The sequence below is a fragment of the Ranitomeya imitator genome, chromosome 3, assembly GCF_032444005.1.
Source record: "Ranitomeya imitator isolate aRanImi1 chromosome 3, aRanImi1.pri, whole genome shotgun sequence".
Lineage (NCBI taxonomy): Eukaryota > Metazoa > Chordata > Amphibia > Anura > Dendrobatidae > Ranitomeya > Ranitomeya imitator.
This window is the reverse complement of record NC_091284.1, coordinates 478,319,519-478,337,531: the sequence shown is the minus strand read 5'-3', so window position 1 is coordinate 478,337,531 and position 18,013 is coordinate 478,319,519. Positions and strand designations below refer to the sequence as shown.

At 44.0% G+C, this 18,013-nt stretch overlaps 1 protein-coding gene across 2 annotated transcripts in view; it reads right to left on the bottom strand.

The window, feature by feature from the left end:
• CDC16 (cell division cycle 16) overlaps nucleotides 1–15,395 on the bottom strand; it is a 42,352-nt gene extending 26,957 nt beyond the window's left edge. The window contains exons 1-6 of one of the 2 annotated variants that reach the window (XM_069757533.1): nucleotides 15,165–15,395; nucleotides 7,680–7,734; nucleotides 6,345–6,442; nucleotides 5,610–5,648; nucleotides 4,408–4,548; nucleotides 1,262–1,421 (exon numbers count right to left, since the gene is read on the bottom strand). In XM_069757533.1, the coding sequence (XP_069613634.1) occupies nucleotides 1,262–1,421; nucleotides 4,408–4,548; nucleotides 5,610–5,648; nucleotides 6,345–6,442; nucleotides 7,680–7,734; nucleotides 15,165–15,212 (541 nt within the window). In that variant the 5' untranslated portion in view covers nucleotides 15,213–15,395. Of the gene's footprint in view, nucleotides 1–1,261; nucleotides 1,422–4,407; nucleotides 4,549–5,609; nucleotides 5,649–6,344; nucleotides 6,443–7,679; nucleotides 7,735–14,835 lie in introns of both variants that reach the window. The other variant, XM_069757534.1, reaches the window with a different exon arrangement.
• Nucleotides 15,396–18,013: the final 2,618 nt, after the last annotated feature.

Below are 18,013 nucleotides of genomic sequence, written 5' to 3'. Positions count from 1 at the left end.
TTGCCCCCTGTTAGCGGAACATGTAAGATGCCCCATCCATCAGCACATCACAATGAACAGCACTACACATGTGCAGGTCTTTGTTCATCAGAAAACTAAACAAGTACAAGGAGTTTCTATAAAAAAAATAGTGATTAATGGATAGCAATACTCCAACAAGTTTTTTTTGTTTGTTAAGGAAAAAAGATTGGTACTGTCTGGAAAGAAAAAAACGGTCAAATTTCTCAAACTTATAAGTACATATAAATTGGATAAAATAGTGATCAAGGGTTCCAGCAATAGCGATACATTGGATCAAACGGTTACCAAGCGGAGCAGAATTTTTTTTAAATATTTCTAGTAAGTAGCAGAGATCTAAGGGGTAAGGTTTCTCCTTGTGGAGAGTGACATGCCAGCTCTAGCTTGTCAAGATAAGGAGGCTTATTCACCGAGCAATGCTCCTCTGGGAAATTTAATATGCAAATTGCTTGTTCAGAGAAAAAGAGGACTTAAACTCTATAGCGCCACCTGTTGGAAGTAGCGATCCTACAAGTCACAATCAGTCATTTAACGAGTTTTACAATATGCTTTAATGATTTCTATGTCATTTATACATGATGAGTCAGGGTTACAAGATCAAGCATGATTTTGCTGCTACTTACTATGCAAATTGCAAGTTTTACAATATGACTTAGGATAAAAGCCAAATCAATATCTTAATTCGCAGACACGGTGTTTCGGGCTGTTGGCCCTCGTCCGTGCGAAGCATGAGAATTGATTTGGCTAGGTGAGAGGCTCTGGACATAGAAATCATTAAAGCATACCTTCAGAAAATTGATTGCTTAATATCTATAACTGCTTTACTTGTCAAAATATCCAAATGATTTATTTTTGCTCCATACAATGAAAGGTATAATATGGTAAACTAAACTAAGGTAAACTATAAAGCAGCATGCACATTGCTAATGGTGCCGAGTCCAGAACCGAATGTACGTTTACAATGCAGCCTATAATCCTTCACTGGTTAAACTCTCAGAGTTCTTACTACTGTGTCCTAGTCACACTATAGACATCCCATATTCTGCTTATGGGATTTACTCTATTGTATTTTTATCACTGCTGCACTCGTAAATGATTTAGACGTAAAGGCATAATCGTCTGGTAGACACTGTTGGTTATTTGTGCTTCCCCAACTGTTGTAGTGCTAATATATACTAGAATAAGCAGAAGAGGCTTTAAGTACAGTACTTGTAGATACTTGAGGAACATGTAGATGTCCAACCTTCTTGAGCTGTCAGCATATGGTGTGCTGTCAATAGGTCAAATGCTTCAAAGCAGTAAACATCAAACTTCAAGGCTTCTTTGTAGCTATATGTTGCCAGGGCTCGGTTATCCAGGGCATCATAGATCTTTCCACGTAAAAGGCAAATGGAGCTTTTGATCTGTTATAAAATCATTCACAAGAATTATGGTTTTAGGACTCCCTCTATACATCCCAATATAGCACAAACAGATGAGACACAATATGGAAAATCATCTAACTGCTGCCCTGGTCTGTATTGTACTGATTTGTCAACTGTTTTTCTGGATTATAATTTGTACAGAAAAATGTACGGAAATGTTTCCATAAAAATAACATGTCATGCTGCCTTAATCACATGCAGCCTGAACCAGAGCCTGGCGATTACAGCCAGGTAACACTGTGATGTATCAGAGAAAATAAAAGCTGGCCAGAAATTGTGCGTCTCAGATGAATAGTCCGATGACGTCCCCGGCTGGCTTCTCTCCTCCCTGCTCCAGTTAACTAATTTGTCTCTCCCTGTGTGCACAGATAGGAAGAGACTTGTTCAGCTGGAAAACACATGGGAACATCATGGACTAGTCAGGTCTCTCCCTATAGAACCCAGACAGTTTTGCATGGGTAACATAAATCTGATGACAGGTTTTCTTTAAATAAGTATCCACTACTTTAAAATTGATATTGATGGCATATTTAAAGCACCACTCCAGCAAGTTTTTCTTCTTTTATTTCACGGCTAGGACGCAGTCAGAAGGCCATATAAATCGGACCAAGATCAGATCACAATGGTTGGACTGGCTGCGGCTCTCCTTACAAGAGCATGACAGCTGCATAGAGATATATACACTGCTCAAAAAAATAGAGGGAACACTAAAATCCCACATCCTAGATATCACTGAAATATTCCAGATGTAAATCTTTATTCATTACACAGTGGAATGTGTTGAGAATAAAACCTAAACATGATCAACATAAATCACAATACTTCACGGAGGCATGGAGTTGGAATGATGCTCAAAATCAAACTGGAAAATCAAGTTACAGGCTGATCCAACTTCAGTGGAAATGCCTCAAGACAAGGAAATGATGCTCAGTAGTGTGTGTGGCCTCCACGTGCCTGTATGACCTACCTACAACGCCTGGGCATGCTCCTGATGAGGCGGCGGATGGTCTCCTGAGGGATCTCCTCTCAGACCTGGACTAAAGCATTTGCCAACTTCTGGACAGTCTGTGGTGCAACGTGACGTTGGTGGATGGTTTGAGACATGATGTCCCAGATGTGTTCAATCGGATTCAAGTCTGGGGAACGGGCGGGCCAGTCCATACCTTCAATGCCTTCATCTTGCAGGAACTGCTGACACACTCCAGCCACATGAAGTCTGGCATTGTCCTGCATTAGGAGGAACCCAGGGCTAACCGCAGCATCATATGGTCTCACAAGGGGTCTGAGGATCTCATCTCGGTACCTAATGGCAGTCAGGCTACCTCTGGCGAGCATATGGAGGGCTGTGCAGCCCTCCAAAGAAATGCCACCCCACACCTTTACTGACCCACTGCCAAACCGGTCATGCTGAAGGATGTTGCAGGCAGCATATCGCTCTCCACGGCGTCTCCAGACTGTCAGGCCTGTCACATGTGCTAAGTGTGAACCTGCTTTCATCTGTGAAGAGCACAGGGCACCAGTGGCGAATTTGCTAATCCTGGTGTTCTGTGGCAAATTGTTGGGCTGTGAGCTCAACCCTCATCTGTGGACGTCGGGCACTCAGACCATCCTCGTGGAGTCAGTTTCTAACCGTTTGTGCAGACATATGGACATTTGTGGCTTGCTGGAGGTCATTTTGCAGGGCTCTGGCAGAACTCTTCCTGTTTCTCCTTGCACAAAGGCCGAGGTATCGGTCCTGCTGCTGGGTTGTTGCCCTCCTACGGCCCCTTCCACATCTCCTGGTGTGCTGGCCTGTCTCCTGGTAGTGCCTCCAGCCTCTGGACACTAAGCTGACAGACACAGCAAACCTTCTTGCCACAGCTCGCATTGGTGTACTATCCTGGATGAGCTGCACTACCTGAGCCACTTGTGTGGGTTGTAGAGTCCGTCTCATGCTACCACGAGTGTGAAAGCACAACCAACATTCAGTGACCAAAACATCAGCCAGAAAGCAATGATACTGAGATGTGGTCTGTGGTCCCCAACTGCAGAACCACTCCTTTATTGAGTGTGTCTTGATAATTGCCAATATTTCCATCAGTTGTCTATTCCATTTGCACAACAGCATTTGAAATTGATTGTCAAACAGTGTTGCTTCCTAAGTGGACAGTTTGATTTCACAGAAGTTTGATTTACTTGGAGTTATATTCTGTTTAAGCGTTCCCTTTATTTTTTGAGCAGTGTATATCTCTATGCAGCAGTCACGCTTGGGTCGCTTATATATAGTGGTTATGCTTGGATGGTGAGATGCATCAGTCACCTCGATCTCGGTCCGATTTATACAGCCATCTGACGCGCCCCTAGAGTGTTACTAATAGTGTATGCTCCTTGCCCCTAGTCTCAGACTTCTGCTCTTCCCAGCGCCTCTCTTGTTCCACTGAGTCACCTTCTCAGCTTCTGACTGACCAGAAGTCAGAGGTAATGGTCACAAGCTCTCAATGTAGGTTTATGAGATCCTTGTCCTGGCTCTTGTACACCTAAACAGGCAAGTAACCTCAGGCTCACCCAGCAAACACTGGAGCCATCTGGCAGATCACAAACAGAAGAAGACGACAGGTGCAGCGCTGAGAATAGAAGACGATGGCAGCTGACAAGTGTAATACTAGGTAAAGGGAACTTACATTTATAATAAAACTCAGGCGATGAAGTGTATATAAAAAAAAAAAAAAAAAAAAAAGCCGGAGTGGTGCTTTAAAGGATAACCTATTGATATTACATCAAGGAGGTCCAATTCATTTAAGTCAATGACACCTTCATATAAATTGGAAGTTTTCTGCTGGAAAATAACCTTGCTTGGACAGGATTGTATAGTGTTCTCTTTCTAAAATTACAGATGCTGTGGTATATTTTTTTCCCATTATGAGGTTTTCAAAGCCATGACATAAAACTTTTGTTAAAACATAATATGACTCAAACAAAACTTTACCGAAGACTGTGAAATCTGCCATTCTCCAGAACCATCTCTTAATAATTTGTCATCCTTTATACTCTTTTCAAACAGTTTTTTACTAATCGGTTCTTCCATATCCAGAATATCAAGAGCTTGCTGGTACTCTTTTGCAGCATACTTATTAGGTAAGGAGAAAAGAAAAATAAATGTAATAAGTAGTAATAATCAGAACACAAATCAGATTACTAAATCTTTAGAATAATGTGTAATAATCTATGAACAATATTTGCATAAATCAGTTTTTGGGGACTCTAGAACAGTGGTCTGGCAGTAGGATACGCCATTAATATATGGTGTTGTCAAACAAAACTAGCTCCAATAACCATGGCGGCTGCTCTGTCTGTGCGGTTGTGCCAAGCACCATTCAATGAATGCAGACACATCAGCATAGAGCAGAGCAGTGCTGTGAAGGTCGCGCTCCAGCAATCATCGAGGCTCCTTCTTTCGCCAATTGTACGAATCCTAAAAGTCATAACTTCATCAATAAGACATTTATGGCATATCCCAATAAAAGCCATTAGATGTTAAGACCCACTAGGATTCATCACACAAAACTACTCCTTTAGGTATTCTTGTCAGCAGTCCATTTGATACACTGAATGTAGGGTAATGCTGCACAAACTTTCCACAGTCAAATAACGCATACCCCTGTAAATGGAGCGGTAGTCAATCATGCGCACTGTCGCTCCATTCATTCTTACGGGACAGCTGGAGATAGCGGAGTGTTACACTCAGCTGGTCTTTGCTACTCCAATAAGAATGAATGGAGCAGCAGTGCTCATGATTGACTACTGCTCCATTCACACTGGGCTCTCCAGAGTTGGGATCGTGGGGGACCACATGGTCAGACCCCCAGTAATTGGGCAGTTATTCCGTATCACATGCAAGCAAAACCTGTGACAGACTGCAATTCGCAACAAAACAACAGGGTGGCAAAACATAGCATATGCAACTCGTGATATAGCTCTAAATTATATTTATTTTCAAAGCTAGTCATCTTACTCCACATCTATGGATCTGAAGAGCTAAGAGAAAATGGCAGGGTGACACATCTGTAGCATTTACTTGCTATCAACATGTCGTATATGACCAAATGGGCACCACCAGTGTCACCCAACCCCAAGCATAACGTGGTCATTTACCTAGAGGGGACAGTGGTGTATTTTGATAATACTTACATGACACCGAGCAGCAAGGTAGCGACATGCCTCATACGCCTATTGAAGAAAACGTATAAAACAAGTATGAGAAAGAAACACGATAGAAATCATGTACTGCACCAGTTTTCTCGTCACAATAAAGGGTGAAAGTCGCCACCGGATTTATCTAACAGTTGATCATCTCATTGAGAACAAAAGATGAAGAAACTAACTTATCAAAATTTTATAAGTATGGCACGGAGCGATCGACGTATAACTCAGCACTATTATAAGTCCAGAAATCACTCACTACGATCGTAAAAAAATTAATTCACAGTTCAATAGCACACTCTATGCTAGGAATGAATCTTCACCACACCAGTGTAGATGTATAATTAATTCCACAGCGCTTTGCAGACATTATCAGCACTGTCCCCATTGGGGCTCATAATATAAATTCCCTATTAGTATGTCTTTGGAATGTAGGAGGAAACTCACGCAAACACAGGGAGGACATACAAACTCCTTGCAGATATTGTCCTTGGTGAGATTTGGACCCAGGACCCCAGCGTTGCTGAACAATAGTGCTAGCCACCGTACTGCCCACTGTTTGTTCTTAAAATGTGGGAGCAGATTTCATAACTCCAAAACGACGGTGCAAACCTCTGTAAAATGTATTGCCATTTCTGAACTGATTGCCAGTAAATGTAATGCAATTTTTGAAAACCATTACCTGGGAATTAGAGAATTCTCAAAGTGAAAAATAAAACTTACCTTATCCAGTTTTCTTGAGCGCAGTGCATGTGAGGCTCTGTGATACTGAGCAGTCAGATACAGACATTGTGCAAGCCAATAAATATCTTGTGGTTCCTCTACAACAAAGAAACAACAAACACAATGTTAGTAAACATCTAGTAAATAATAGAAAAAAAATGATTCAGCCCTAAAAAAAATTGCACATATGGTTGTGCCATAGACCACTGACTATGTAGCTTCTAATAGAGGTCCAAGCATCCATCATGGGGGGAGCCTACAGACAGGGCTGTATGGATGAACCTGCATAAACAAGCTCTCACATGAACTTTCCGCTGCCCCTAAACCGGTGTATTTATCTATGTACTGTAGTATCAGGGTGTTACGCCTCAGGGTCACACTGCGCTCTGCGTAAACCAGAAGTGACTTTTACAATGTAATCCCGTGGGGCGTCAGAACGAGACTCCATATGTTTACATTGTTAAACAGACGACTTGCTCACATATAGAGCGTACAGGGACCCGGAGAGTCAGAAGAGCGGTAATGTCACTGAGAAGACCAAAATGCCGCTGGATCCCTCAGAAGATGACAGTAGGTGAATATATTAACACACTGCAGTCCACCTACATACAGATTTAGGCCACGTTCAGACGTTCCGTATTTCACCTCAGTATTTGTCAGTCAAAACTAGGAGCGGGTGATAAATACAGAAGTGGTGACGTGTTTCTATTACTTTTCCTCTGATTGTGCCACTCCTTATTTTGTCTTATACTGTAAATACTGAGGTAAAATACTGACCAAATACTCAACGTGTGAACGTGGCCTTAGGACAAAAGTTCATGGGGATTCCTTTTTAAAAAGAACCTGTCAGGTTTGATAATGCTAGTAACCTGTGGACATGGGGTTAATCTGCAAGATAACAGCGTTATGAAGGTGCCTGGTTCCTGTACAGAAAGTCCGGCACCCAGGGGAAGAAAAAAAAAAAAAAAAAGAAGAAGAAAAAGATTCTGACGGCCACCTCGAATGTGACTAGAGAGACACATCAGGGAAAAAACATTACTCAGATTTCTGTCCGCTTGGTCATGGCAGTAAACAGTCCGAATATTGCCTCCTTATGGCTACTCTCACCAGCGGTTTTAACACTAGCACCCCATGTAACTCATCTATGACGTGATCTTCATAAAGGACACTATTGTTTCTTATTTTACCACACGGCTGGCAGACATCAAACTATACCAGGAAGTATCGGAGAAACGATTGGCAAAGTGTCATAGCTAGTGAGTGATTCAGCAAATCCTGACTTACATAAGATACATACAGAATATTACCAATAATGGCAAAAACAAAGAGCCTTACCATGAGATAATGAAGCAACCTTATCTGCCCAAAATAAGGCACTCTGGTATTGTTGCTGCAAGACACAAAATTATTTGACATGTTTACCCATAAAGATACAGTACGTAACACACACATTTCTTACCAGATACAGAATGCATTATTGTATTACAGCAGCTCCGAACAATCATAATGGTAAAGAGGATTTCGGGAAATACAAATTGATTGCCCAAGTACTGCTGATATGAATGGGAGCTGAGCTGCAGTACCTGTGAATAGCCACTATACAGTGGACAGCGCTGTGCTGCTTCAACTCTGTAAACTACGTCCACTCGGCAGCAGTAGCGGGAGTTGCATATAGCTAATCCAATATCTATGACCTATCCTTTGGATGCAACATCAGTATCGAAGTCCTTGAAAACGCCTTTTAGAATTAGCAAAAATAGAGATGGGCAGACATGACACACAGGATGTTCAGGTCCGTCAGGTTCACCGGGTACCAGATCCCAAACCTGAACCCCATTCAAGTCAATGGAGGACCCGAACGGCGTAGTTTCCAAGCTTTCCTCTGTATGACAGCGTGGGAAACAGCAGTTTGACCAGCGGTAAACCTTACTGAAGTCACTGCAGGTGACCGCTGCTGGGTATCGTGGACCACTGCAGGTGTTCATGCTGACGCACTGAGGATAGCGTGTGAGCCAGCAGCTGTGACCGATGGTGACCAGCTTACCGCCGGTTAGGCACTGGCTGATGACTACTACTGTCATTATTGTGAGCCCGGTCTGATAGCAGCAGTATTCATCACCTTATTGGCTGTGCATAGCGGCAACTTTAGGCCGGGGTCAGACCTATCGTATAAAAACACGGACATGTAATGGATCCCTGGGCTCAAATATTCGTGAAAACATATATACAGTGTATATATATATATATATATATATATATATATATATATATATATATATATATATATATATACATATATACATATATATATATATACATATATATATATATATATATATATATATACACACACTAGACGGTGGCTGGATTCTAACGCATCGGGTATTCTGGAATATGTATTCATGTATGTATATAGCATATAGCACAGGCCACGTGGTATATAAGAGCCGTGTAGTATATAGCACTGCCCACACAGTATATAGCAGCCAAGTAGTATATAACACTGCCTATGTAGTATATAGCAGCCACGCGGTATATAACACAGCCCACGTAGTATACAGCAGTGTAGGCACCATATCCCGGTTAAAAAAAAAAAAAATCAAAATAAAAAATAGTTATATACTCACCCCCCGGGATCCACCGAAGCTCCGGCGATAAGCGAGCGGCTGCCGCCATCTTCTGTTCCCAGGATGCATTGCGAAATTACCCAGATGACTTAGCGGTCTCGCGAGACCGCTAAGTCTTCTGGGTAATTTCGCAATGCATCGCTGGGAACGGAAGATGGCGGCAGGCACGATCGGCTCGGCGGACTACGAAAGGGTGAAAATAGCAGGTTTTTTGTTTTTTTATTATTTTTAACATTACATTTTTTTACTATTGATGCCGCATAGGCAGCATCAATAGTAAAAAGTTTGGGACACACAGGGTTAATAGCAGCGGTTACGGAGTGCGTTACCCGCGGCATAACATTATCCATTACCGCCGCCATTGACCCTGTGTATATATATATAGAGACTAGATTGTGGCCCGATTCTAACGCATCGGGTATTCTAGAATATGCATGTCCCCGTAGTATATGGACAATGATGATTCCAGAATTCGCGGCAGACGGTGCCCGTCGCTGATTGGTTGAGGCAACCTTTATGACATCGTCGTCGCCATGGCAACCATTATGACATCATCGTCGCTGTGCCCGTTGCTGATTGGTCGAGGCCTGGTGACCTCGACCAATCAGAGACGCGGGATTTCTACGTCCTTTATGACATCATCGTCGCTGTGCCCGTCGCTGATTGGTCGAGGCCTGGCGGCCTCGACCAATCAGAGACGCAGGATTTCCAGGACAGACAGACAAACTTTTAGACAATTATATATATAGATTATATATCTATATATATAATTGTCTAAGGGTTTGTCTGTCTGTCTGTCTGTCCTGGAAATCCCGCGTCTCTGATTGGTTGAGGCCGCCAGGCCTCGACCAATCAGCGACGGGCACAGCATGGCGACGATGATGTCATAAAGGTTGCCTCGACCAATCAGCGACGGGCATAGTCTGCCGCGAACTCGCTTCGACCAATCAGCGACGGGCACAGTATCGACGTAGATGTCATAATGGTTGCCATGGCGACGATGATGTCATAAAGGTTGCCTCGACCAATCAGCGACGGGCACAGTCTGCCGCGAATTCTGGAATCATCATTGTCCATATACCACGGGGACATGCAAATTCTAGAATACTCGATGCGTTAGAATCGACCAATCAGCGACGGGCACAGCATGGCAACGATGATGTCATAAAGGTTGCCTCGACCAATCAGCGACGGGCACAGTCTGCCGCGAATTTGCCTCGACCAATCAGCGATGGGCACAGTATCGACGTAGATGTCATAATGGTTGCCATGGCGACGATGATGTCATAAAGGTTGCCTCAACCAATCAGTGACGGGTACAGTCTGCCGCGAATTCTGGAATCATCATTGTCCATATACTACGGGGACATGCATATTCTAGAATACCCGATGCGTTTGAAAAGCAACGCAATATTTTGGAGTAGTTGTCAGCTGACATCAACTATCAGACACCCCAATTACGAAAACGGTAATTGGTTAGAAAAAAAAAAACCACAGGAAAAATATACTTTATTTGAATAAAGACTCCCCTACACTCCCTTGTTCACCAAATTATTATTAAAAATGGTCCCACGCAGCTCTAACGGTAATCTAGTAAGGAATATAGACTCCCCTTTCCCTCATTTACCAATTTATTAATTACAACTAAATCCAGATAGTACTGATGGTAATCTAAGTGTAAAATCCAACAACGTCCATCGAATCCCATGGAGTTTCGTTCTGAGAAGGAGGCTCAAAAGGGTTACTCGCGATCAGCGGCAGGCACGAGCGTGAGAATTTCCGTGCCTGAGTAAGCTATGAAGTCTCGTTCTGAGAACCGTTCTGAAAACGGAGACACTGATGACACACTGATGGTAAAGACGGACACACTGATGCACAACACTGGTTGACACCAGTACCATATTTTACACGTACATGTGAATGAGGCCTTGTGGTTAGAATTAGCATAGCACTCCCCATGCTTGTGCTGCTACCATTTAGGAGATGGTAGGACATTAAGAGAACAGGGCACTGATCTCAGACAGGAATAAGCATCGGCAGAGCGGAGCCCATTAGGTAGAATGACTTTGGCCCCGATTCATGAAGACCAGGCTGCTCTCGTCAGGAGCTCCTGACTCATGGAAATGTGCACGCCTCTTTAATCTCAAGCGTGTGACGAGCAGTGTGTGCCATGCCAGAAATCTTACTCCAGTCAGGGACTAGTGTGAATCCCAGGACTGTGCAGTCGGTAAGCCACAGTTGCGACTCCGACTCCTGGATTTTATCAGGTTCCGACTCCGGCTCCAACTCCTTCATAAATGGCCAATTCGTAACAATAAATTTACGGTTGTAAAATATTAACTTTGTGCTTATTCAGTTTCTCACCATCATATAATCAGACCACTTAGAGCAAAAACTATATTTATTAGAATACAATTAGAATATAGCAAATAACTGTTATAAACTCTTGTAAGTAAATATGCAATAAACACTGTTATGCAGTTAATAAGAAAAAATCTATAAATTTGTCCTCAGAAAAAGTATTGCCTTTGTCAGATCCTCCTTCATGGATGCCCTCAAATCTGATCTACGGTAATTATTTTGAGAGCAGAGAACAACCTCTCTACACTAACTTGGGTTGGTGGCAAAGCAGTAACCACTGGGGCAACATCTCTGACAATGTCAGGATACAGAGGAATCGCTTGTTGCACTGTTATTTTTGATGAACGGTCAAATTTCTCAATTTCCTTTAGTGCACATGAAAAATTCTGCTGAAATGTACTGGCTTCTATGCGGGAACTTTGCACGGTCCTTGTGATCCAAATATTTTTCGAAATTAAATTCTTCATCAGTTGATGAGGGTGAAGATGTGGCAGGACGACCAAATTCTCAAAATTTAGGCACTACTGCAAGCCGTGCCTAAATTTTGCAAAGCACCTACATATTAAAAATCTATAGTCACATTTACTATGGGTTGTGGACGGTCACCTTAACGAGAACCTGTTACCAGATGAAAAGTAGACAGGTCTTGCTCTTATTTAACTCCCTATGTGTTTTCTTGTTTTTAACACTCTGGAAATGTTGCATTTTTTTCCGCGAAAAAAAAAAATCGCATTGTGGAAAAAAAAGCAACATGTTCATTAAATTTGCGGAATCGCGGGGATTCCGCACACCTAGGAATGCATTGATCTGCTTACTTCCCGCATGGGGCTGTGCACACCATGCGGGAAGTAAGCAGATCATGTGCGGTTGGTACCCAGGGTGGAGGAGAGGAGACTCTCCTCCACGGACTGGGCACCATATAATTGGTAAAAAAAAAAAAAAGAATTAAAATAAAAAATCGTGATATACTCACCTTCGATGGCCCCCAGAGTCTTCCCGCCTCTCAGCGGTGCACGCGGCCGCTTCCGTTCCTATAGATGGTGTGTGTGAAGGACCTGTGATGACATCGCGGTCACATGACCGCGATGACATTGCAGTCACATGACCGCGACGTCATCGAAGGTCCTGCACACACACCATCTATAGGAACGGAAGCCGCTGAGGAGATCGGGACCTCAGAAGGTGAGTATAACCGTTTTTTTTATTTTTTAAATTATTTTTTATCATTCTATCTTTTACTATTGATGCGGCATAGGCTGCATCAATAGTAAAAAGTTGGTCACACTTGTCAAACACTATGTTTGACAAGTGTGACCAACCTGTCAATCAGTTTTCCAAGCGATGCTACAGATCGCTTGGAAAATAGCTTGCAGAATGCTAAAAAAAACGCAAAAAGAAACATGCGGATTTCTTGCAGAAAATTTCCGGTTTTCTCCAGGAAATTTGTCCAAGAAATCCTGACGTGTGCACATACCCTGAAGGGCCAATCGGGTGCGGTGGCAGACTAATCTCGTCTCTGCTTAGGGTGCTCGGACGGATCTTTAAACTATATCCTCTCTGAAATGCCGAGAGTTTCAAAGAAAAGTACATCTGCCTGCAAGCGTCCAGCCAGGCTCTGAATCAAGCTGCACATGGTTTGGACTTGCGTGAATCGCCTGACAGGTTCCCTTGTAAAAAAAATAGCTGAATCACTTTATCTGGTGACAGGACCTCTTTAAAACCCGTTTCACTAGCACTGCACAGTACTTCGCTGTAGAATTTTAGATTGCAGATTCTCCTACCGAAATCCCACAACTAGGATGCAGTATATGAATCCTGCCATAAGTTTATAAAGAATTGGCTACAGCCACTCAATGGTATTAGGAATAGATAAGTACATTAGTCAGGAGCCACCTCTGGGATCTGCTTCCATCTTTATATTATGATCTTGTAGGGGTAATCTTACAATGGAGGGCATCAGAATAGTCATACCAGCCAGCAGAATCCAGGCTGCAGATTGTAGGTCCAATGAACTCGGAGGCAAAAATGGGCAGTGGGTGGTCCAGTTGGGGTATGTGCACATGGTCAGTAAACGCTGTGGGTTGGTTGCTGCGTACATCCGCAGCGTCCAGATGTTACAGCATAGTGGATGGGATTTCAAGAAATCCCATCTCCACTATGCGTGCACAGGCGCCCGCGGCTCCCTTGCGGAGACGGACATGCGGTACGTCTTTCCAGACCGCATCATGTCTATTTATCTTGTGGAGACGCTCACTCTCCACAAGATAAATATCACCCATCCAATGTATTGGACACGGTGATTCCACATGGTAAATAAACACATGCGGATTCACCTGCGGACAAAAGCCGGCAGTGATTAGTTTGCAGCGGACATGTGCTGTGCCCAAAGCGCTGCCGATTACTGACTGTGGGGACCTAACCTTATTATTAGGAAATCTGTGCACCAAATCAAAGTTACCCACCAGAAAATGCTCTGGACATATACTGTAACCCAGCAGCAGATTGTGCCTTCCTGTACAGAGGGGAATGGGTTTTGGTGTGTTTTTGCAGTCAGGCCTATTTATTGGCAGAATACCTCAGCATCCATTCAGACTGTGACCACTCTGTCATAAACCTCACTGCAAACAGAAAAGCAGCGTGCACCTACCCTTAAAGAAGTTTTCCACTTCTTTCACACCTCCTTCTCATACCCCTCGCTTGGCCCCCGATTACCGTAAATTATAAGGCCGGGGTCACCCTACCGTAGAATACGGACGGGTGCTGGGCGAGAAAACATCTCATAGCACTCGGACCAGTGTTATCTATTTTTTCTCCAACGTATTCTACGTGCGAGTGAAATCGCAGCATGCTGCCATTGTACGCGTATATTGTCCAAGACTCACCAATGCAAGTCTATGGGTGTGAGAAAAAAAGACCACACGGATGATCAGCGTGACTTACAAGAAATACGCACACATTTTCCTCATTTCGGTACCTGAGCCATAAAATTCAATGGGGAAAATCAGTGAGAAATGTAAAGCCCTACAGATACATAGGTGGGAGAAAATCGCATCATCTCTTTGCAAACGCATTACACACAGATGACCATACGGAGAACACTTGTGCGACTCTCGGCAAGGAGACTCGGACACATTTTCCAAACGTTTAGTGTGACCCCGGCCTAAAGCTTATACTCCCCTCCCGTGCTGGAACCGTTCCCGTGGGGTCAGCACTAGTTTCCCGGGACCCTTGTGGTGGGATGACACATGAGGGCGGCACCCAATCAGCACTGGCGTCACTGTCCCGGCCTTCGAGCATGAAGAGGCAGTACCGGCTGCAGCGGATCCCTGACTTCCTCTTCATGCTCAATTTGTCCAAAGGTGGAGACAGTGACGCCAGCACTGATTGGGCGCCGGGGTCACATGTCACAACATCTGCACGAGGGCCCTGACACAGAAGGGGAGTACAGGCTTTATTATTTCATTGGGGCCGAACATTCTGATGGCCGTCCTCCATCTAATTACCTGCGAGTGATATGGAAGCGCGACATGCTGGGCACCAAATCTGCTAGGCGTGCGCAGTGTTCTGATGAAGCCGGGAGGGGACACCGGGAACCTTGCAGTCGGACACGTTGGCGACAAAATCACCACTCTCACGCCCACAAGGGTGGGCTTACATGACTGGGGGGCTTAGTCTGGAGAATCTTAGAATAGGGAGAGGTTGGCAGGCTCCTGTACATACATGGCCTCCAGAACACCGTCTGCATGAATCATTCCTCCACTCACAACATAGGAGGTCCAGCAGGCAGAGGCGATGCCCAGTCACGTGACGTGCAGCGATCACGTGCTCTTACCTGCTCTATATACTGCCGCACTCTCTTCCTAAGACGGTCTAAATTCATGATCGCCGGGTACCTCAGGGAGACAGGAGGCGCGCTCACTGCGCAGGGGCGCGCTCCCGACCTCCGCCGATCCGTGGGTGGTGCTAACAGAGCCCACGATCTGCACCGCTCCCCCTCCTATTCCTCCCGGGTGTGCGGCGGCGGTATCAGCAGGGCTGCGGCTGGATGAGTGTTACACACACTGTGCGCCGGGCGGAAACTAAGTCCTAATCCGGAGGTTCCGGGCTGACAGATCAATTCACGTGCAGTGTGATACTCACATATCAGTGTGACCCTCCCCCCCATTTACTTACATACAGTGTGACCCCCATATACTCACATACAGTGTGACCCCATATACTCACATACAGTATGACCCCATATACTCACATACAGTGTGACCCCATATACTCACATACAGAGTGACCTCCATATACTCACATACAGTGTGACCCCATATACTCACATACAGTGTGACCCCATATACTCACATACAGTGTGACCCCCATATACTCACATACAGTGTGACCCCATATACTCACATACAGTGTGACCCCATATACTCACATACAGTGTGACCCCATATACTCACATACAGAGTGACCTCCGATATACTTACATACAGTATGACCCCATATACTCACATACAGTGTGACCCCATATACTTACATAGTCTGACCCCCCATATACTCACATACAGTATGACCCCATATACTCACATACAGTGTGACCCCATATACTCACATACAGAGTGACCTCCGATATACTTACATACAGTGTGACCCCATATACTCAGTGTGACCCCTATATACTCACATACAGTGTGACCCCATATACTTACATACAGTGTGACCCCATATACTCACATACAGTGTGACCCCCATATACTCACATACAGTGTGACCCCATATACTCACATACAGTATGACCCCATATACTCACATACAGTGTGACCCCATATACTCACATACAGAGTGACCTCCGATATACTTACATACAGTATGACCCCATATACTCACATACAGTGTGACCCCATATACTCACATACAGTGTGACCCCATATACTCACATACAGTGTGACCCCATATACTCACATACAGTGTGACCCCATATACTCACATACAGTGTGACCCCATATACTCACATACAGAGTGACCTCCGATATACTTACATACAGTGTGACCCCATATACTCACATACAGTGTGACCCCATATACTCACATACAGTGTGACCCCATATACTCACATACAGTGTGACCCCATATACTCACATACAGTGTGACCCCATATACTTACATACAGTGTGACCCCATATACTCACATACAGTGTGACCCCATATACTCACATACAGTGTGACCCCATATACTTACATACAGTGTGACCCCATATACTTACATACAGTGTGACCCCATATACTCACATACAGTGTGACCCCCATATACTCACATACAGTGTGACCCCATATACTCACATACAGTATGACCCCATATACTCACATACAGTGTGACCCCATATACTCACATACAGAGTGACCTCCGATATACTTACATACAGTATGACCCCATATACTCACATACAGTGTGACCCCATATACTTACATAGTCTGACCCCCCATATACTCACATACAGTATGACCCCATATACTCACATACAGTGTGACCCCATATACTCACATACAGAGTGACCTCCGATATACTTACATACAGTGTGACCCCATATACTCAGTGTGACCCCTATATACTCACATACAGTGTGACCCCATATACTTACATACAGTGTGACCCCATATACTCACATACAGTGTGACCCCCATATACTCACATACAGTGTGACCCCATATACTCACATACAGTATGACCCCATATACTCACATACAGTGTGACCCCATATACTCACATACAGAGTGACCTCCGATATACTTACATACAGTATGACCCCATATACTCACATACAGTGTGACCCCATATACTTACATAGTCTGACCCCCCATATACTCACATACAGTATGACCCCATATACTCACATACAGTGTGACCCCATATACTCACATACAGAGTGGCCTCCGATATACTTACATACAGTGTGACCCCATATACTCAGTGTGACCCCTATATACTCACATACAGTGTGACCCCATATACTTACATACAGTGTGACCCCATATACTCACATACAGTGTGACCCCATATACTTACATACAGTCTGACCCCATATACTCACATACAGTGTGACCCCATATACTCACATACAGTATGACCCCATATACTCACATACAGTGTGACCCCATATACTTACATACAGTCTGACCCCCCATATACTCACATACAGTGTGACCCCATATACTTACATACAGTGTGACCCCATATACTCACATACAGTGTGACCCCATATACTCACATACAGTATGACCCCATATACTCACATACAGTGTGACCCCATATACTTACATACAGTCTGACCCCCCATATACTCACATACAGTGTGACCCCATATACTTACATACAGTGTGACCCCATATACTCACATACAGTGTGACCCCCATATACTCACATACAGTATGACCCCATATACTCACATACAGTGTGACCCCATATACTTACATACAGTCTGACCCCCCATATACTTACATACAGTGTGACCCCATATACTTACATACAGTGTGACCCCATATACTCACATACAGTGTGACCCCCATATACTCACATACAGTATGACCCCATATACTCACATACAGTGTGACCCCATATACTTACATACAGTCTGACCCCCCATATACTCACATACAGTGTGACCCCATATACTTACATACAGTGTGACCCCA